Source organism: Zychaea mexicana, assembly GCF_025766255.1.
Source record: "Zychaea mexicana strain RSA 1403 chromosome Unknown BDB00scaffold_104, whole genome shotgun sequence".
Lineage (NCBI taxonomy): Eukaryota > Fungi > Mucoromycota > Mucoromycetes > Mucorales > Lichtheimiaceae > Zychaea > Zychaea mexicana.
The window spans coordinates 98,284-117,738 of NW_026516767.1; the positions used below are offsets into that span (position 1 = coordinate 98,284).

Consider the following 19,455-nt stretch of genomic DNA (forward strand, 5'->3'; position numbering starts at 1 on the left):
AAACAAAGAGAAATCAACACGCAGAACAGCCAATTCTATTATCCACATCATACACAAAAACAACGTCAAGCCATGGCCAACACGAACACGCCATCAAGTTAAACTGCACAGGACGAGCGAAGGGATTGGTAATATTGACAGTACGTACAAACAGAAAACAGCAACAGGTGCTCAAATTTCATCTAATCGTCACTATCTAACATAAAAAGCTCTTTGACGTTCAACTGTTTAGGTCTAAGACTATTTCCATCGCCAAAATAACCTCAACAATCATCAGTGCAAGACATAGATTCGAAGCATAGGAGATCAACTTTCAAGTCGCAACTCAGGACAACGCCGTCTATGCAAAAGAGCGAAGTCAAGATGATCAACTAGGAAATGCGAAAATACGGTTCGTGGCTCAAAAAAAAACAACAGACAAACTGACGGCAATATGGGTACTGAAAAATCGACAACACATCAAGACAGAAAGGCAGAACCAAGCAGCGAAGTGCCTGTACTAGTACTTTTGTATAGATCTTAAAAAAACAAGCAAAAAAAAAAAAACAAAAAAGAACAGGGGGCTATCATTACTTAGGACGTGAACTTACTAACAGCTGCAGGACTACACGACTCTCTTTTTAAGTACTCAAGTCAAAACATCACCTAGATTAGAAATGCATATATATATATATATATATATATATAATTACAAATAAAGCTCTAAATTCGGTACAAACATAAATGATGTTTTTTTCAACGAAAAGAAAATCAGTGTTTGTAACCATATGTGAGTTTCCGAAGAACGACTGCCAAAGGCTCACCATGTATGTAGTATGTCAATACTGATGTTAAATGAAAGCGAAAGGATTAGGAGCTAAAGTGTGGCTATATTTTCAAGTAAGGTACCTGCAACGCAACTCTTCTTCTGTATATCTCACAATACTTTGACATCACAAATTGCAAAGCAGTTATCCTGGGCTACATCGTTATACATAATGAGCCATAAAACTACACTTTGTACAAAGATGTTTGGATGTGAAGTAGTAGTCAGAGTAGCCTTCATAAGAGGTGACATTAGGAATGGAGCTATGATATCACTGTAAGAGGGCGATTTGTATGATTATGATTTTCCCCTAAGAATCCAGTGAAACGACATATCTCAGAACGATGATGATCAATATGTTTCTCACGCAATCAATACTACCATGCTTTCTATGTACCAAAGCAAGAGAATGACTCCTACCATATCTACCACTTGCTCAGAAAATGAGAATGGGAGTATATAATTACATCGCAAGAGTACCGTATAATAGAATACAGACTTCTTGCAATGGCTACTGTAGCAGCATGATGAACGTGCTGCTGTACATATTACGTGGACAGCATACTACGTCTAATCATGAAAGTGTCTTGAGGACTGCACCAAAAGATGACTTTAGGCTGGTAGATTACTAAAAAAATATGCACAACGCTCTGAAGGGCACGGAGTAGCAGCCTGTGGTGTACTTTGGATGAATAAATGTTGAAGCACGCTAAGAAATCTCAGTTATTTTGCAACACTCACACCAAAGCTGCGTAGCTTAAACGTACATGCATCATCTACACATTTCCAAAATGTCGTCACGCATGTCTTCCAGCGTTTGTGTTATTATTTCACATATAGGCACTGATCCATACTTAATAGCTCTCTTCCACAGCGTTATTCTTCATATAGAATCCCGCCGTTGAATTTCCGGATCAAAATGACAGTAGTATCAGTCTAATAAGTAGGATGCCTTAGCGACAGGACTTCCCGGATTATATATCGACATATCATGGTATAAGAAGCTTCTGACTACCAATTTACTGCGCTTTGTCTCTACCATGTGCTACTGTATGTGGGTCCTGGTTTGGAGTCCATGTTGCCTGAGTATTAATTATCCACGAATGTATGAACGATCGCTGTTTGGTGTCATTAGTAAACATAGGTTGGATCCATCTGAGCTGGAGTGCTGATTGTTGTGCTTCCGGGAGTAATATTGCAAGGCCCCCTTGTTTGCGAGGTGGTGCCAGTCGGTGAAATGCAATTTTGGGAAACATCTTTTTAGTCAAGAAGTCATGGCAAATGCTGCGAACTTTCTTCTGGAATGCTTGAGGGACCGCGCAAGCTCGTAAGACGTGCCAAAGTGATGATAATATCAGCACATTCAGAATTGTCGCTCGACCTCGAATCGAGAGTGACCGGTGCGCATGGATGTTGCAGGCTGATTTGATCTTGCCTAGGAGTTTGTCCAGGAAGCCATCCCGTTGCTGCGGCGATTGATACAAAGGATATCCGAGATATACCAAGGCTTGATGGGCTCGTCGATCGAACCATGATCTAATGCCCATTCCCTCCAAACACGAGCGCAAAGTGGATGACGACTTGCCAGATAGCGATATGGCGTGCGTCTTGTCCATATTGACCTTGGCGTTTGATGCTCTGGAATAGGTGTCTAAAGTGGTGGCGGACTTGTTGCAAATCTGATTCATTATGAATGAAAACAAAGCAGTCATCGGCGTAGGCTAGAACCTTTAGTTTAGTTGGAGACGGTGTGACTGGGGTAAAAGCTTTACTGGCTGCCATCGATATATCATATCCGTGTAATTGTTCATCGTTGAGGATGCGGACCAAGAAAGGCTCTAAGGCCAGATTGAACAAAATAGGCGAGAGAGGGTCTCCTTGTCGAACGCCACGTTGTTGTTTAAATGCTGGAGACAAGGACCCGTTAATGTTGATTCGTAGATTGCTGCCGAAGAAAAGAGTCTTGATAGAAGAGATGATCTTTGCTGGGAATCCCCATTTGCTAAGACAACATTCGAGATATTCTGGATGAACGCGGTCGTACGCTTTTTCCATATCCAAAGATAAACCGACGTCATCGGCATTTACGCTGGCGGCATGGTCCATAGCAAGTCGTGCAGCAAGCCCATTGTCTGCGATGTAGCGTCCGTGCACGAAACCCGTCTGATACTTGTTAATTAATGCATTACTAACACGGACTATTCGTGAGTTCATGATACGGGTAAATATTTTAGAGTCCGTGTTGATCAATGCAATTGGACGCCAGTTTCGTAGTTGGGAGAGCTCCCCTTTCTTCGGAATGAGACAAATACATGTGTCTGACCATGATGCTGGGAATAGTGCCTGATGTAAAGCTGAATTGTAAATATCAACAGCCATTCTGCCATATAACGGGTGTTTGAAAATGGTAGACAACATGTTATAGGGCAGGCCGTCTAGTCCCGGACTGCTTCCTTTCGGTGCACGTTTGGTTGCGTCAAGTAACTCGTCGAGAGTCATGTCTTCTGTTAAGATGTCGCAAGAGTCTTGTGAGAGCACGCATGATGGCGGTAAATGGTCCAACAGGTCTGATATTGCTGCTGCATCAGTCGGTTCCGGTGAGTATAATTGTGAATAAAATGAACAGACTGCTTGATGCATATGATCAATCGAAGAGTCTACTATGCCTGTTACTGGATGTTCTAGCTGGAGGATGTTCCTTTGTGCCCTTCGTTGTTGTGCTGTGCGTTTTAGATAGCCGGCCGATATTTCGCTACGCTCTCTCCAGCGGACATTAGCTTTGATAGCTAAAATTCTAGCGTGATCTTCTTGAATCTTGTTGAGCTCGGCGGTAATATCAACAAGGTGCTGAGGTCGACTTCCTGTTGTCTTGAAATGGCGCATCATCTTATTACGTTGACGAAGTAGGTGTTTTTCGCGATGGTCTTTTTTCTTGGCTAGATAACGTCCATATTGACGGCATTCCTCTTTCGCAATCTTTTTGACTTCATCCCAGGCCTCTTGTGGCGAGGCTATGTTGGCAATTCTTATATGTGCCGATGAGAGTGCTGAATTCAGTTTTTCTTTAAACTGTACCGAGTTGACAATAAGTGGGTTGGCTCTCCATATGTCTTGACCCTGCCGGATATTACTGGCCCGCATGCTGATCACTATCAATGCATGATCTGTCCAGTTGCTATTCACATGGCGGACATCGGGTGCCGAACACAGCAGGGAGAGTGATGATGACGCAAAGATATAATCAATTGACGATGTGCCTCGTCCGTTGTAGAATGTCGTCGTGAGGTTATTGGATCCGTCCGACGGCAGCATCAGGTTGACAAAGTTTTTATTCAAGTGTGCGCACCACTCTTTTGGTGCTGCTTTCATAAATGATGAGTCGCGCTGCGCATATGAATAGTTGAAATCTCCAAGGATAAACAACCTATCACCATGCGGAATCATATTTGGCTGTTGCAGGATTGGAAGGAGTTCGAGACTATAAAAATCTTTCCGATCCATATAAAAGGGAGGGTTGATCTAATCAGAGGCCATAGTCTCCGCGGACGATTGACCGGTGATCAAGTCGTCGGCCTGCTGTGGACCGCTGTCGGGGGACGTTGACTCAGTGGCGTCGAATTTGTTGTCGTCGCTTGAGTCTTCACTTTGCTGCTGCTGGGGATTGTGCTTCGAGGCCGAGGCACCCGATGGTGTGCTGATAGGCGACGGGTTCCGGTGCTCTTCAAGTGTGAAGGCGGAATCCGAACCTCCTGTTTCCGACGGAAGCGGTTGGGTAGCATCCTAGGTCAATGCATCCACTTCGTCCGAGCAGAGTATCATGTCTTCTGTTTCATCCTTATCAGTTTCATCATCAGAGGATGATTGAGATGATGATTCATCGTCTGTTGGGGGTGTGAATTCTTCGTCTGAGGTATCCGTGTTGTCGCTGAGTGGTTCCTCGGTGACCATGGGTACATGTTTAGGCTGGGAACTTCGACGTTTTGAGTTCCCTTTGGGTTGTTGCTTTGGTGTGGCCTCGTTGACCTTCGAGTGTAGCTGAGCCTGGTTTTCACGCTCTTGTTCACAATTCAAGTTTGGAATGGTAATCGTCGTTTTGTCCAAAGCTGACTTCGAGTGAACATTATGAGAGCGATGATCAGATTGTGTATCACTTGAATGTTGAGCTGGTGGATGCGATTGTTGGGTTTTGGTCTTCTTTGGACCTTTGCTGGTTGTCGTCGACTTTATTGGCGATGCTGAACCAGTCGTCGTCTTTGGTTGTTTGCGCGGGAGTGCGTTGTGTGGATGATCGCTTCCCTCGCATAGTGACCGATCATTCCACAGTTAAAGCATTCTGGTTGAACGCGGCTTGGACATTGTTTCAGAGTGTGGTCTTGGGAGTGACAGTATCGGCAGTAATCACCCATGGATTGCCAAGTAGCGTAAAAAGACCGTTCTCGGCCTTGCACGAGACCGAAGTCGACCTTGTAGGTGAGGGGCTTGTACGACTCTGGGGTGGTGTTCTTAGATTTCATGAGCACTGCGTATCCCTTACCCTGGAACCGACCACCCTCTACAGAGCGGTATAATTCAAGTTGCAACACGTGTCCGAATTGGGTAAGTGTTTGGCGCAACAAGACCTCCAGCTCATACATTTTGACGTCTGTAGGCAGTTTTTCGAGTTGTACTTTGGTGAGATCGTGTTCCGGAGGGAGCGATCTGACAGCCGGGAAGTGAACATCACCGACGGTAACGCCCTTTTCCAGTGCCAGGTTGCAGATGTCCTCGTCTGCATAAAGTCATCTCATACAGGACTTGTTTCTTTTCGCGATGGTGGATGAAACCTATGGCCTCATCCCAGTTTTCAAACGTTTCTCGAGCTGCTCGGAAAAACGCGTCCTCTTTGACTGAGCGTGTCGACATATCAAAGAAAACACTGTATTCTTCCGTTCCTCGACGAAGTAAATGGGATGCGATTGGTTGACCGTCGGCTGCCATGCTGCCAAGTGTCATTTTTACATCTTCAGGGACGTATTTGTTAAGCTGGGTTATCAGACGACCTCAACTGATTTCCGGACGTTTTTGGGTAACTGCTTGAGCATAGGTTCGTTTTGGATGTGTTGGTGGATTTTCCTTGGGTTGGTTGGAGTCACCGTTAGGAGTGACCCCAGGCACTTTTTGAAGGGAATCGGGAAGAGCCATGTCAGGTACATCAGTTAGAGCCAACCCCAACTTTGGGATTGAAATTCCGCCCCCGCTCGTCGCCGCCGGCGGGCGCAATCAGGTTCAAGGTCAAGGCATATAATGGAACTCCCTCTTTTCGTACAAATAGTACTAGGTGCGTATATATGGAAAGAGAGCAAGATTGGGGGATGGATGGATGGGATGGATGAATAGACAGACGAAACGAATGGATACATGTGAGGCTCAAATGGATGGATGAGATTTTTTGACCATCACAAAGGAAAGCAAAAGGGATGATGGGGATATACACACATCGATACAGAAATGGGTAATGAGGAAAATGATGCTGACATTTTTTTCTTCCAGATTAGCCATGGGTCGCCGTCCCGCTCGTTGCTACAGATACTGCAAGAACAAGCCCTACCCCAAGAGTAGATACAACCGTGGTGTCCCCGACGCCAAGGTTAGAATCTTCGACTTGGGTCGTAAGAAGGCTCACGTTGATGGTGCGTATTACATGATATAAAAAATAGGGCATGCAATTCTGGCAATGCTTTGCAAAAAAAAAAGAACAGTAAACTAACAATTGTGAATGCTTTTGTCTTTATATATATATATATAGACTTCCCTCTTTGCGTCCACTTGGTCTCCAACGAATACGAACAAATCACCGCTGAAGCTTTGGAAGCTGGTCGTATTTGCTGCAACAAGTACATTGTAAAGACCTCTGGCAAGGATTCGTTCCACATGCGTATTCGTGTCCATCCTTTCCACGTTGTCCGTATCAACAAGATGTTGTCGTGTGCCGGTGCCGATAGATTGCAAACCGGTATGCGTGGTGCTTTCGGTAAGCCCAACGGTTTGGTCGCTCGTGTCAACATTGGCCAGGTCATCTTCTCCGTCCGCTCGCGTGACTCGAACAAGGCCGTTGTCATTGAGGCCCTTCGTCGCTGCAAGTACAAGTTCCCTGGTCAGCAGAAGATCATCGTCTCCAACAAGTGGGGCTTCACCCCTCTTAAGCGTGAGGAGTATGTCTCGGCCCGCAAGGATGGCAAGCTCCAGCCCGATGGTTGTTACGTCAAGTTTGTTCCCCAAAAGGGTCCCTTGAACAACTACTTCCGTGCTGCTAGCCGTGTCTAAAGAAAAGAATCACACACACTTTCCCTGTGTCTTTTTTTTCCCCGATTTTAAGCACGAGTTTTTAAAATAAAAAAGTTGGCGGCATGATTTTTTGTTTGTTTGTCTTCTTAACTTTCAAAATTGTTGGATGCGCGTTTGAGAAAAGAATACACTCAAAACAGCATTAAGATTATATCAACATGCAAAATGCGAAAGTATTACAATGAAGATGTGTGTATAAGAAAGTAATGGATGTTTGTCGGTTTTCAAAATGGGTGTGTGTATAGGTGGATAGTAGATTGAGAAATGATGGAATGACACCGCTCGCTTCCTCCATATCCAGTTAATAAGTGTTATGGTACAGTGTGTCATTGTTCTTGGTATATATCTCTCTCTCACGCATATCACCATCCATGTTCGGCCGTAATAGATGGTTTAGCGTCGGGTATCAGGTGTAGTGTTATCGGATGTGGGCAATCGCTCATCATCACTCATCCTGCCTCCGGCTAATTGTGAATGGAGCGATATGCCACAAAACATGGAACCTTGCCTCCTTATGGAATGATGACTGGATACACTGCTATGGTAAGGCTCATCGTCGTCAACTATCATACGAGCACGGTCGCATAGGAGCGGTGTTGTCTCGGCCAATCCTCTGCCTTTATGACCCCTTGATGATGTTGATGCTGAAGAAATGTATGATGAAATGGAGCAAGGTGTTGATGGTCGAACGGATATGGAGGGTGGATCATTACTGTTGTTGTTCATGTTCACAGTGGTGATATCATCATGTCGAGGAGTGCTAGATGGGTGTTGCTGCTGCTGCTGCTGCCATCCTTTAACATGATTATTGCCATCATCCACCACAGCAGCAGAAGAAGAAGAGGATTTTGATGCGTGTCGACCTGATGTAATCAGATATATTCCCAAAAACTCGGTAAGACATCCTGCTGCAAATCTATGCAAAAGCAAAAAAAAAAAAAAAACGTTAGTATTTCATCAAGTTGACTGTTTGAAATTAATTGATGAAAATTACCTGGCAAGATCCGCGGGATCATCGTCGTCGAAATCTCGATAAATAACGGCACTTCCTGCAATGGCTGATAGGGTGAATAATACGAATTGGGTAGGAATAACGGCAGTCGAATCGTATCGCTGCATTGCCTTATTAAGGTATTTGATCTGTAGAATGGCGGTGTAGAATAAAAGGACGAGTAGAATGTATGAAATGGCATAACTACAATGGGAATAAAGACATGAGTAATCTCCTTTTTTCGATAGTATGTCATCCTTCCGCTCTTTTCTTTATATACACTTACGTGAAGAGTTTGTACAATGTAATATTTAGCATGGAGGAGAGGCTTTTGGTGGCAATGACGGTATAGGCGCCTAATAATGGCTCATTGTTATATGTATGCGTGTCTCCCAGGATCGATGCGCTCAAGTCCATTCTTACCGTAAAGTGCCACCAAACCCAGGTCGATCAGTATGTTTTTCGAGCCGTACCGGGGCGATACAACGGTGAGTAAGATAATGAGACCGCCTGATACAATGTAGAATATGATGGAACGTGGTTGCATGAGCGCTGCAGCAACCAATTCAGGTGACAGCTGTAAATTAAAAAAAGTTGTTACACATGTATTAACAGATATGCACTGATAATGGACGTATAACAGTGACAACAACAAACAAAAGTACCTTGGTCTCTCTGTGTTTTGTACTGGATACAACGCCGGCAGCACCTAGCATAGCCAACAAGACACCAAAGAAATCTTGCTTGCGGAAAGACTCGTCGAGAAGCAGTGGTGCAAGAATTGTGTTTGATATCAAAGTCGTCGTGCCAAGTGGAGCGATTGTGGATGCGGGAGCGAATCCATAAGCTAAATTGGTGGTTTTATGTCAAGTTTTTAATACTTTCTTTGAATTGCGTTTCTTTTGTTTTTTGTTTTTTTACCAATAAAATTGCCACTTTCGCCAATGCCAAGCAATATAATGCCTAGCCACCACACTTTGGATCTGAGATATTGAGTGGTTGCATTACTATTATCAGTGTGATGGTTATGATCGCCACACTCGATGCATCCATCATTCGCTTTTATCTGAGTGTCGGAATACAAATGCTGCTTTCCAGGGGCGGCGACTGCATGGTCCGAGCAAGAAGATGAGTGTGAAGATCTTCGCGACGATGCCGATGGAAGAATGTCACGTTTATTATTATTACTACTTTTATTATCCTCTTCGTCTGAAAGTCGATTATGCTTTTAAAGACAAAAAAAAGTTGAGTCTTTTGACATGCTTCCCCTCCCTTTCATTCCATATTATACGATTGAAGTTTATGGGCAATCCCAACCAACCAACCCGACTTGTTTTTTTTTTGTTTTACTTACTGCTAGTTTTTGAATGTTCAAGGCAAAGGATATAAGAATCTAGAATAATGTTCGTCAAGCTTTCTGCAGAGCGTTGGGGTGATGGTATACACACACACACGTACATTGCCACATATAGAGAGAAGAACGCCAATAAGAGTGTCAGTCTCAGCAGTGATTTCTCGGCCAAGTAAGCGCAATGTGCTCATGGCGAGTGAAAAGAAAAATAAATATATTGAATGGGAGTAAAATGAAAAAGAAGCAAAAAAAAAAAAAAACGATTCTTAAAAAAGGAACTGGTTTAATAAGTTAAAAGAGACCTTCTTGTTTGGAAGGTTTAAGAGATGGCTATGCAAAATGAGACTCAGCGCTGATTACTGTTTGTTTTGCTGTGACATGCCACTCACAGCATAACGCCCTTTCATTGGATTATGGCCCCCACAGCATTGTTGTTGCATTATACGTAGCATTATAGTTTAATAGTCACAGCAGCAAGAAGAGGGAAAAGGCAACCAATGCGGCAGGTGATACGGTTGCATGTGGGTCTGTGTGGTGGTGGCAGGCAAAGAGCACGAGCAAGTCTTTACTTTTGGAAGTCAAGATCGTCGAATGGATTGGCCATTTTTAGTTGGATGAATAATAGGACGCTGAGTAGAATACAGTACTACTATCATACTACTACATACTACAAGAGAGAGAGAGAAGCGCGTTGGGTGTTGCACTCGTTCATTACATTTTTCAGGTACCGCCTTTTGTTGCAAGGTGAGACAAAATTACGCTAGTGCAGTTTTTTTTTTTTTAACGACTATCCTCTCTCTCTCTCTCTCTCTCTCTCTCTTTTTCTTTCGTTCTTTTACTCGTTCCTTTACTCAATTACTCCACTACCCTCGCCTCAAGAGTATTAGAGAGACCTACAGTCCTCTCCATTTCTTTATCTTTCCTCACCCGATGGAACCCGTGGACAGCACCCAACACGTTAAAACTGACTGGTTAAAACAACAACCACAACAAAAGCGGTCGTCCACCTTCGCGTCGCACAGTCCTTATAGTGTCAACACCACCAGCAACAACCCAGTCTCCTCTTTGACCATGCACGAGCGAAACATGATATCAAGCAACACAAATAAACCATGGACTTCCATTGCCGCCACCGAAGTCCATCAACGATCCCTTGCCCCGTCACCCACGCTCTCAGTATCATCCATCATCTCCTCTTCATCCGGCCCTTCCTTGTCATTACCAATAAAGACGAGCAGCATCGGCTTAAACGGTCAGTTCCTTCCGCCACTCGACCTCGAACCGCTCATGATCCATCCACAAGACGACGAAGACGAAGAAGATGATGCTACCCACAACGATCCTAGTTCTTCTTTGATACGAATTCGCGAGCTTGAAGATCAACTTGCACGGGCACAAGACGAAGCTCGAACATACAAGGAGCAATTGGCTCACCAGAACCAAACAGCGCAGCGCATGCTTGAAGCATCGTTGGTCGAAACGGAAAAACAAACCATCGAGATTCGACAGCTTGTGGATGTTGTCAACAAACAAGAACGACTTATCCACTTGTTACATGAAAAAACATCAACATCTTCATCATCTACCTTTTGTTCAGCAGCAGCAGCAGCAGCAGCATCAACATCATCATCCGCAACAACAGCATCACAATTATCATCGTCGCCACCTCCTCCCCCACCTCATGACGAAGAATACACTTACATGCGATGCCAAATAGTGCAGATGCGTAAAGAGCTAGATACTTTAAACAGCGAAAAAAGGAGTCTAGAGGCACGCATGGCATCATTTCTGGAAGAAGAATTGGACGATATGACCATGTCACACGAAGATTTGAGCACGTTTGGATATCGTCATCAGCGACACAATTCAGAGCAACAGAACCAAGAGATTTTACAGCACTTGGAGATGCGACGACGTAGCAGTAGTGTCTTGGATGCTGATCAGTACAGTCTCATGGCATTTGGCGGCACCTCACCTCCCAATCACCATATACAAGTCAGTGCTACAAACAGCAGCGGGTTGCTACCCCCATTGAACCAAGTTCGAGAAGAAGAAGACGAAACGGATGATGATGATGATGACGAGGATGCCGTTTCTCGATACTCTTCTTTTGCCTCTTCACCCATGACAACTACCACATCCTTTCATTCACCTTCGATGGCATCGTCAAACAACTACTTTATGAAACAATCATCATCATCCTCGTCTACGGGCGTCCGAGAATCTATAGCATCGCTTTCTTCGCCAACCACTGCAGCAGCCAATAATGCTGCCCGCAAAGCAGCTTGGGCTCGTGTCATGCTTCCTGTGACCGGTGTCATGCCGCCAGCAACGCCACCTCCTAGCCATCCGTTACCACCTGTACCACCCAACATCATGGATGGCGACGACGACGACGACGACAATGCATCGGATCATGGTAGTAATATACCAGAAGCACCAGCAAGCAAGGACAATGATGACGACACTAATCAAGACAACCGACAACAAGAAGAATATGTCCCACCTTCTCCGGCCACGACCCGTTCTTTCTCACCCGTATCCTCCAATCGAATGTCGATGCATCCTCTTGTCATTTCCACTTCAATCAGTACCAGTAGTCATAGCCACACTGCTTCTGCTGCTGCTGCTGCCAAAAAGCATACGTCAGCCGACGCTATTACTCGACAAACAAGAGCAGTACGATCCATCTCACCACCACCCCCCTCCGCTCCTCCAACGGTATCGCCCCAATCATCAAGTCTTTTGGCTGCTCTCAACAAGAACCATTCTGTGGACGCCAATCTCGGAAGACCAATCGCCACAGGCGCATCATCATCCGATAGAGCATCCGTACCAGCAGTAACAGAGAGAGGCAGTTTTTGGAGGGGCATGAAGAAAAAGTGGAAGAAATAAGTTGTTACCTTTTGACAACCCGTTGTACATTATCAAAATTGTTCTTTTCTTTTAAAATCTAATTATTACTATCTACTACTACTACTACTACTACATTAGTTTTAACAAAATAAATACATGCATTTACAAGCCATTCTCGCTATTTGACAATGACGACGCTATAGGTTTCATTTCTTCAGCGCGCCGTCTCCGTTCACACCCACACACACCGTCATCACCCCGGATATCATTTGCACAATCAGAACAACAATAAACGTTCTTGTTTGCTTTGGATGTGCAATCTGTACAATACAACACCAAAAGATGACAATAGCGCGTTCCACATTTTTGATAGACGTCCCAAGGTGCTTTGCATTCTTGACAAACACTGACAACGGTGGTGATAACTGACTGTGGATCGTCTGCTAGCGATAATGCTTGACGAGCGTCAAAGACGTAATTCTTGCCTAGCCAGAGGGAAGGTTTGTCATCCTCGTGTCGTTGTGTTTTACACCATTCAATATAGTTATGGATTCCACCCTTGAGCATATGGATTTTGGTATCGGGTGATAACACCTGGTGCATGTATGCCGTAGCCTTTTCGCATCGAATTCCGCTAATAATAAATGTCAGTATTTTTTCTTTTCTGATACACAACAAAACATGATTTTTTGTCTTTACCCTGTACAATAAGTGAAAATGGTTTTGCCTTCCAACGACGCGCGATTCCGATCCACATATTCAGGAAACCGACTGAATTTGCGGATCGCAGGTGTCACTGCATCTTTAAACAACCCAATCCGACTCTCGTAATAATTCCTTGTATCGAGCAACACCGTCTCCTTGTTCTGGTCATGGTGTGCCAATACCATTTCATGGAACTCGTGTGGTTCCAATTTCTTGATACGACTCGACGCTGCTTGGAGTTGATTCAACCCCACCAGCGACGGTCGTCCCAACGGACAAATCTCATCCACGACTTTGATGGACAGGTCCGAAAAAACGTGTCGACATCCTTTGGATGGTTTGAAAAAATGATAGCGTCGTTCTGTAAGGTTGTTGTTGTTGTTATTTATTTTGGCGAGATTGTCCTTGATAAACGGTGGTGTTGTCGTAATCCAATCGAGATACGTTTCAATGTCAACGCTTGTTCCTGCCAACGTGATATTGACGCCTTCATGGGCTATACGCACTTTGCCGGTCAACTGTTGCTTTTGACATATATTCTGGTGTTGTTGGGCAAATGCATCTGGATCGTCTACGGATACATATTTGTAGAATAAAATGACTCGGCAATTCTCAACGTCGCAGTCGCAGTTGTTCACATTGATCGGATCAGAACTTCCCTGTTCGAAGAAGGGCCCCCCAATGTCAGAAAAGACTATCTATTTTGAAAAGAACCAAAGACGGTATATATACCTTGGGTGCTCGTCGTTTACGAAATTCACTCTCCATGCGTCGTTGCTGTTGCTGTTGTTGTTCTTTTTCATGCTCTAATCGCTCTTTCCAGAGCCGATCTTGCCATTGCTCAATGTCAGCAGTATGGTCTGCATGGACATGACGTCCAATAGCTTCATGGGTATAATAATCAGTACCACAGCAGGTCCAGGTCGTGTCGTCCGTCTTTTTAGCACGAATAACTCGCTGTATTGCTACGCTTTTGATTTTGCGTTGTATATCTTGTACCATAACAAAGTAGGCTTTTGTTTCCAGAGGTAGTGAGGTATTAATAAATGTAAACTATATCGTCGCACATGTTTTAAAATGCTTGGATTCCGCCACCTACCACCGCTTATGTCATGGACAACTTGACAATTCAGGGACCGTGCAACGCTCTCTTTGTTTGTTGCCAGGTACATAACTCAGGTTTGCAAAAGTGGTATATACACAAGAAAAGCAACCCATCATAGCTAGGCCACTTTTGAATTTTGACATCGAGAAGGGGAACTCTAGAGGCATTACATACCGTTGTCATGTCCTATCCATCTATAAAGAATAATAAAAAAGGAGGGAAAAGGCCGGATGGATCTGCAATTGACCATTGCTTTCTCTTTCTCTCTTTTGTTAAAGTGGTGGTTTTTTCTATATCCACCACCATCATCATCATCATGGATAATTTAAAAAGAAGACATATTGCACATCCTGAGGAGTTACTGAACAATACCGCCGTAGATGAGCCCACCTATGAACGTATTTCATTACAAGACGATGAGGACGTGTACGCAGAAAAACTCAAGGCACAGCGTCAACGTGGCTATCGTCAAAAAGTATATAAGGGGACGAGAGCAAGAGGGAGAAATGCACGATTGACCCATTCAATGTTTATATAGTATGTTGCCTGGACAATACAAAACACACACGTCATTGTACCTACTGTTTTGACGCTATTGGCATTCTGGACGCGGTTCCGAGACATTGATCGCTCTCATAAGGTTGTTTGGGATGAAGCGCATTTTGGCAAGGTAAGAGTGCATAATAAAAAAGAAAACAACATCTCTTTATCATGGGAGGAACTCACAAAAGCTTCTCTGTGTGTAGTTTGGCTCCTATTATTTAAAACACGAGTTTTATTTCGACGTCCATCCACCTCTTGGTAAAATGCTGGTGGCTCTTTCGGGATGGCTGGCCGGTTATGATGGATCATTTAGTTTTGAGTCTGGCAAGGAATATCCTGAAAATGTGAATTTTGCTGCTATGCGCATTTTCAATGCTTTTTGGGGCGCGCTCATCATTCCAATGGCATATGCTACGTCTCGGCAGCTGGGGATGTCAATGGCTGCGAGTACTTTGGCAGCAGCTATGGTGCTGTGTGGTAAGTTGTGTTAACTTGATTAAAGTCGTTTTCCCTTTTCCTAACAAAAACATTTTGTGCAGATACGGCGTATCTTTGTATCAGTCGATTCATCCTGTTGGATTCAATGTTGCTTTTCTTCACCTGTGCTTCGCTATACTGTTTGGCTGGAATCCGTAAAGCGCGTCATAGGTAATATACATATCGTCTAAGGTTCTGTTGACGTGATGCAGAACTAACACAATGTTTACTTTTTTTTTCTCTTATTGCATATGTTTATAGCCCGTTTTCAAAAGCATGGTGGTTTTGGCTTACCATGACAGGTGTGTCTTTGGGTTGTGTTTCCAGGTATGTTATCAAAATTTTTGCAAGAGAGAGAGAGAGAGAGCAAAGCGGTAAAAATGTTAACATCAACGCCTATTTGTGTCATGTACACCAAAGCGTGAAATGGGTGGGCTTATTTGCTGTTGCTCTTGTTGGCCTTTACACCATCGAAGAACTCTGGGACCTATTCGGCGACCTCAAGCTGCCCAAACTAGCCTACCTGGAACACTGGATTGCACGCGGTGTGGCATTGATTGCTATTCCAGCCATCATCTACATGGCCAGCTTTTTTGCTCACTTTACTGTATTGAACAAGAGCGGTCCCGGGGATGCTCAGATGAGCTCCTTGTTCCAAGCACAGCTTGAAGGAAACGAACTTGCCGAAAATCCAATCGGTAAAAAAGAAAGAGAGAGAGAGAGGCTCAAGCATGTACATAGAACTGATAATAATACTTGCGATGATACAGAAATCGCGTTCGGCTCTTCCGTGACCCTCAAGAACAATGCCTTTGGTGGTGGTTTACTTCACTCGCATGTACAAAGGTATCCTGAGGGTTCCATGCAACAACAAGTCACTTGCTACCACCACAAGGACGGCAACAATGACTGGATGTTCACCCAACCCGATCCAAACAACAAGCAAGCAGAAGACGATCAAGCAGCAGTGGAGTACATTGGTGACGGACAAGAGGTTCGACTCGTGCACAAAAACACCAAACGTAAACTGCACAGCCATGCTATTCCAGCCCCTGTCACTGTCGACCAATTCGAAGTAAGCGGCTATGGCGATGAAAGTGTGGTCGATATCAAGGACACTTGGCGGATCGAGATTGTCGACGACATTGCCGACAGCCACGCATCCAAAGACCGTGTTCGAGCCTTGTCTACTCGATTCCGTATCCGTCACGTCCATCTGAACTGTTTGCTTGCAGCGCACAATACGCTTTTGCCAGCGTGGGGATTCAAGCAAATTGAGGTGGTCTGTGATCGTGACGCAAAGGATGATGATCCTCACGCTTGGTGGAATGTGGAAGAGCATCAAAACGAAAAGTGTATGTTGTTATCAAAATCCTCCTCCCACGATAGCAAGACATTGGAAGCTATGTGTTCTCTAACGAGCAACAAAACATTACATTACGTTATGATTAGTGCCTCCTGCGCCAAAGAGTGCACGTCGATCCAAGTTTTTCAATGACTTTGTTCATCTTAATGCGGCCATGTGGCGATCCAACAACGCACTGATCCCAGACCCGGATAAAGACGACAAGCTAGCATCGGCACCTTCTCAATGGCCACTCGTCTCTATTGGACTACGCATGTGTAGCTGGAGTGATGAAAACGTAAAATACTTTTTACTTGGAAACCCTGTTGTCTGGTGGTCAAGCTTTGCTTCTCTTTGGGTATTCGGTGTTGCGGCTGGCGTCTACAACGTACAAATGCGACGTCAATACTGTGAACTATCTGCGAGTAAGTCATACTTTATGTATCTCGGATAGATTGATAATGATTGCTAAGTTTTGTATAAAAAAACAGATCAATGGGACAAATTTGTTTCTGTGGGCAAGATGCTTTTCCTCGGATGGTTCTTGCACTATATCCCATTCTTCATCATGGGTCGCGTCACCTATCTCCACCACTACTTCCCTGCCTTATACTTTAGTATCCTAATGGTCCCGTTCTTGATGGATCATTTCACGCAACGGGCTACACCAAGACGGCGACAGATGGTGTTCACCATTGCGTTCACTGCAGTGATTCTCACGTTTGTGTATTTCTCGCCTTTTGCTTTTGGCATGCGAGGACCAGCGTCAGAGTATAGTGGTCGTCAATGGTTCAAGGCTTGGACCATCACAGAGGCTTTATAAGCCAAATAATTTATGGAAAGAGGGCACTCTGTAGCTTCATCTTTTCCTTTTTGTATATACAAACATTAGTGATTTAGCTAATAAACAAATATCATATCTTCCGTCCGGTACTTTTGCTGCTGCACATAGCATAACCCTGTGCACTATCATTGGCAGTATCGTCATATGTACTACACAGTGAATCATCCAATTACAACTTTGACGAGAACACGAAAACCCATGGTGGTAGCCAATAGTACTTGTCGCTGGAATTCCCCTTAAGCCACGCCTTTTTTTTTAAACCAAGCGGGCTTTAGTATAAAGCAGTTTTGACATATCTCGAAACTTTTTTTTTCTTCCCTCCAATACATATAAAATGAGCGTTCAAGGATTCTGGGGTAAATTAAAAAATTACTGAAGGAATCTAGAACTTATGCACTAATAATAATAATAAAAAAAACAGGTCTTCAAGTTGTTCCAAAAAAGACTTACACTCAAGTTGTCGCCGCACCTTTCCGTGTTTCCATGGTAAGAAATAATCGTATATTTTATGATCTGTCATAAAGAGGAATGGCTGACCCACTTTTTTTTTTTTTGGTTATTTGATTCATGGATAGGCTTCATTGGGCGATGAAGTTACTGGAAAGGGTCGTACTTCTTTGTGCGTCAAAGTCGACAAGAAGGATTTCGTGTTGTGCTCGTTGTCACCCGAAAAGGTAAAGAGATTGACATCTCAAGTACGAGAGAGAGAGAGTGAAAAAGAGCTGATGCACACGCGATCGCATTCTTTGAAGATTCTAGCATAAAAAGTCTAAACTATTTTTTAATAACGTTATTAGACCGAGCAACAGCCTTTGGATATCACTTTTGTTGAGGGCGAAGAAGTCACCTTTACCGTCAAGGGTAACAAGTAAGTGTAGTTAAAATTTCTATATGGCTTTTCAGAGGTAATTGCTTTTATATTCAAACTGACGATCTTTTCTTAGCACCATCCACCTTACTGGTAACTACGTCTTTGACGATGATGAGGATGAAGGTCAAGACCTCAATGCTGCCGGGTAAAGATTTTTTTTTATTCAAACATCTCTTTTGTGTGGAAAAACAGAAATAGACGATTCTAATTTTATAATTTACAGCCTTGAAGCTCTTTTGAAGCAGCGTGGCATGTATGACGATGAAGCTGAGGTCTCAGGCGAGGATTCTGAGGATGATGAAGAAGAAGAAGAGGAGGAGGAGGAAGAAGAAGAGGAAGAGGAAGAGGAAGACGATGATGAAGAAGATGATGAAGAACCTCCAGCCCAACCTTCCAAGAAGCGTCCTGCTGAAACCGAACAGGAAAAGCCTGCTGCCAAGAAGGCCAAGGCCGACGAAGCTCAAAAAAAGCAAGAACAGCAAAAGAAGCAGCAAGAGCAAAAGAAGCAGCAAGAGCAAAAGAAGGCTGCCGAAGCAAAGAAGGCTGCTGCTGCTGAAGCAAAGAAGGCTGCTGCTGAAACAAAGAAGGCTGCCGCTGAAACAAAGAAGACTGAATCCCAGGTCAAGAAGCTTCCCAACGGCATGGTGATTGAAGAAGTCAAGATTGGCGATGGTGAGGTTGCAAAGAGCGGCAAGAAGGTTGGCATGCGTTACATTGGCAAGTTGACCAGCGGCAAGGTGTTTGACAAGAACACTTCGGGTCGACCCTTCTTCTTCAACCTGGGCCGTGGTGAAGTCATCAAGGGCTGGGACATTGGTGTTGCTGGCATGAAGATTGGTGGTGAGCGTAAGTTGACGATTCCTGCACCTTTGGCCTATGGCAAGCGTGGCGCACCCCCAGATATTCCTCGTAACGCCACTCTGGTTTTCGATGTCAAGCTTGTTACTTTGAAATAATCTTTCCAATTCCTGTAAAATGTACAACTACACACACACACACACATACACACATGTAATCCCATTTTTTCTTGTTTTTTATCTCATACACACACGCATCCAGAACCTCTCTTTTTTTGTTCTTTCTTTTATATAAATATATATAAAACGTGCTAAGCATTGCCCTTTTTCTATTCTATCTGTCTGCAACGAAATCAAAAAATTAGAGAATCATTGACAACCCGTTTTCGCATGCACAGTTGTTGTGGGCGGTGGTCGTAGTTATAGTGATGGGTGGTAGTG

At 44.0% G+C, this 19,455-nt stretch overlaps 6 protein-coding genes across 6 annotated transcripts; 4 read left to right on the plus strand and 2 right to left on the minus strand.

The window, feature by feature from the left end:
• Positions 1-6,341: 6,341 nt before the first annotated feature.
• Positions 6,342-7,108, plus strand: BDB00DRAFT_772131 (60S ribosomal protein L10-A; the record flags this gene model as incomplete). Its single annotated transcript, XM_053120020.1, has 2 exons — positions 6,342-6,474; positions 6,591-7,108. 2 exons carry the CDS (start codon positions 6,342-6,344, stop codon positions 7,106-7,108), a joined length of 651 nt encoding a protein of 216 aa, XP_052974914.1.
• Positions 7,109-7,193: 85 nt separating this feature from the next.
• Positions 7,194-9,731, minus strand: BDB00DRAFT_963411 (magnesium transporter NIPA-domain-containing protein). The gene is made up of 8 exons (XM_053129753.1): positions 9,579-9,731; positions 9,475-9,513; positions 9,042-9,345; positions 8,786-8,967; positions 8,544-8,697; positions 8,407-8,476; positions 8,124-8,324; positions 7,194-8,045 (listed from the first exon to the last, which is right to left on the minus strand). Exons 1-8 carry the CDS (start codon positions 9,660-9,662, stop codon positions 7,523-7,525), a joined length of 1,557 nt encoding a protein of 518 aa, XP_052974915.1. The 5' UTR covers positions 9,663-9,731; the 3' UTR covers positions 7,194-7,522.
• A 549-nt stretch (positions 9,732-10,280) lies between these two features.
• BDB00DRAFT_34401 (uncharacterized protein) lies at positions 10,281-12,427 on the plus strand. The gene has a single exon (XM_053117012.1). It carries the CDS (start codon positions 10,402-10,404, stop codon positions 12,364-12,366), a length of 1,965 nt encoding a protein of 654 aa, XP_052974916.1. The 5' UTR covers positions 10,281-10,401; the 3' UTR covers positions 12,367-12,427.
• A 62-nt stretch (positions 12,428-12,489) lies between these two features.
• Positions 12,490-14,034, minus strand: BDB00DRAFT_884779 (uncharacterized protein; the record flags this gene model as incomplete). The annotated part of the gene is made up of 3 exons (XM_053128357.1): positions 12,490-12,961; positions 13,027-13,691; positions 13,765-14,034. 3 exons carry the CDS (start codon positions 14,032-14,034, stop codon positions 12,490-12,492), a joined length of 1,407 nt encoding a protein of 468 aa, XP_052974917.1.
• Positions 14,035-14,453: 419 nt separating this feature from the next.
• BDB00DRAFT_932576 (glycosyltransferase family 39 protein) lies at positions 14,454-17,659 on the plus strand (the record flags this gene model as incomplete). Its single annotated transcript, XM_053129088.1, has 9 exons — positions 14,454-14,612; positions 14,676-14,807; positions 14,884-15,157; positions 15,220-15,328; positions 15,419-15,484; positions 15,578-15,855; positions 15,928-16,512; positions 16,610-16,927; positions 16,994-17,659. The coding sequence occupies 9 exons, from the start codon at positions 14,454-14,456 to the stop codon at positions 17,323-17,325; spliced, it is 2,253 nt and encodes a 750-aa protein (XP_052974918.1). The 3' UTR covers positions 17,326-17,659.
• A 4-nt stretch (positions 17,660-17,663) lies between these two features.
• BDB00DRAFT_847298 (uncharacterized protein) lies at positions 17,664-19,281 on the plus strand. The gene is made up of 6 exons (XM_053125217.1): positions 17,664-17,702; positions 17,768-17,832; positions 17,922-18,020; positions 18,144-18,214; positions 18,291-18,362; positions 18,441-19,281. The coding sequence occupies exons 1-6, from the start codon at positions 17,681-17,683 to the stop codon at positions 19,171-19,173; spliced, it is 1,062 nt and encodes a 353-aa protein (XP_052974919.1). The 5' UTR covers positions 17,664-17,680; the 3' UTR covers positions 19,174-19,281.
• Positions 19,282-19,455: the final 174 nt, after the last annotated feature.

Bases quoted from the DNA above. Each gene is read 5' to 3' on its own strand.
- BDB00DRAFT_963411 (XM_053129753.1), bottom strand. From the start codon at position 9,662: ATGAGCACATTGCGCTTACTTGGCCGAGAAATCACTGCTGAGACTGAC. The intron at 8,968-9,041 runs GTAAAAAAACAA...CCACCAATTTAG, and splicing joins CGAAAGTGGCAATTTTATTG to CTTATGGATTCGCTCCCGCA. The intron at 8,698-8,785 runs GTACTTTTGTTT...TTTAATTTACAG, and splicing joins CAAAACACAGAGAGACCAAG to CTGTCACCTGAATTGGTTGC.
- BDB00DRAFT_34401 (XM_053117012.1), top strand. From the start codon at position 10,402: ATGGAACCCGTGGACAGCACCCAACACGTTAAAACTGACTGGTTAAAA.
- BDB00DRAFT_847298 (XM_053125217.1), top strand. From the start codon at position 17,681: ATGAGCGTTCAAGGATTCTGGG. The intron at 18,021-18,143 runs GTAAAGAGATTG...TAACGTTATTAG, and splicing joins GCTCGTTGTCACCCGAAAAG to ACCGAGCAACAGCCTTTGGA. The intron at 18,363-18,440 runs GTAAAGATTTTT...TATAATTTACAG, and splicing joins CAAGACCTCAATGCTGCCGG to CCTTGAAGCTCTTTTGAAGC.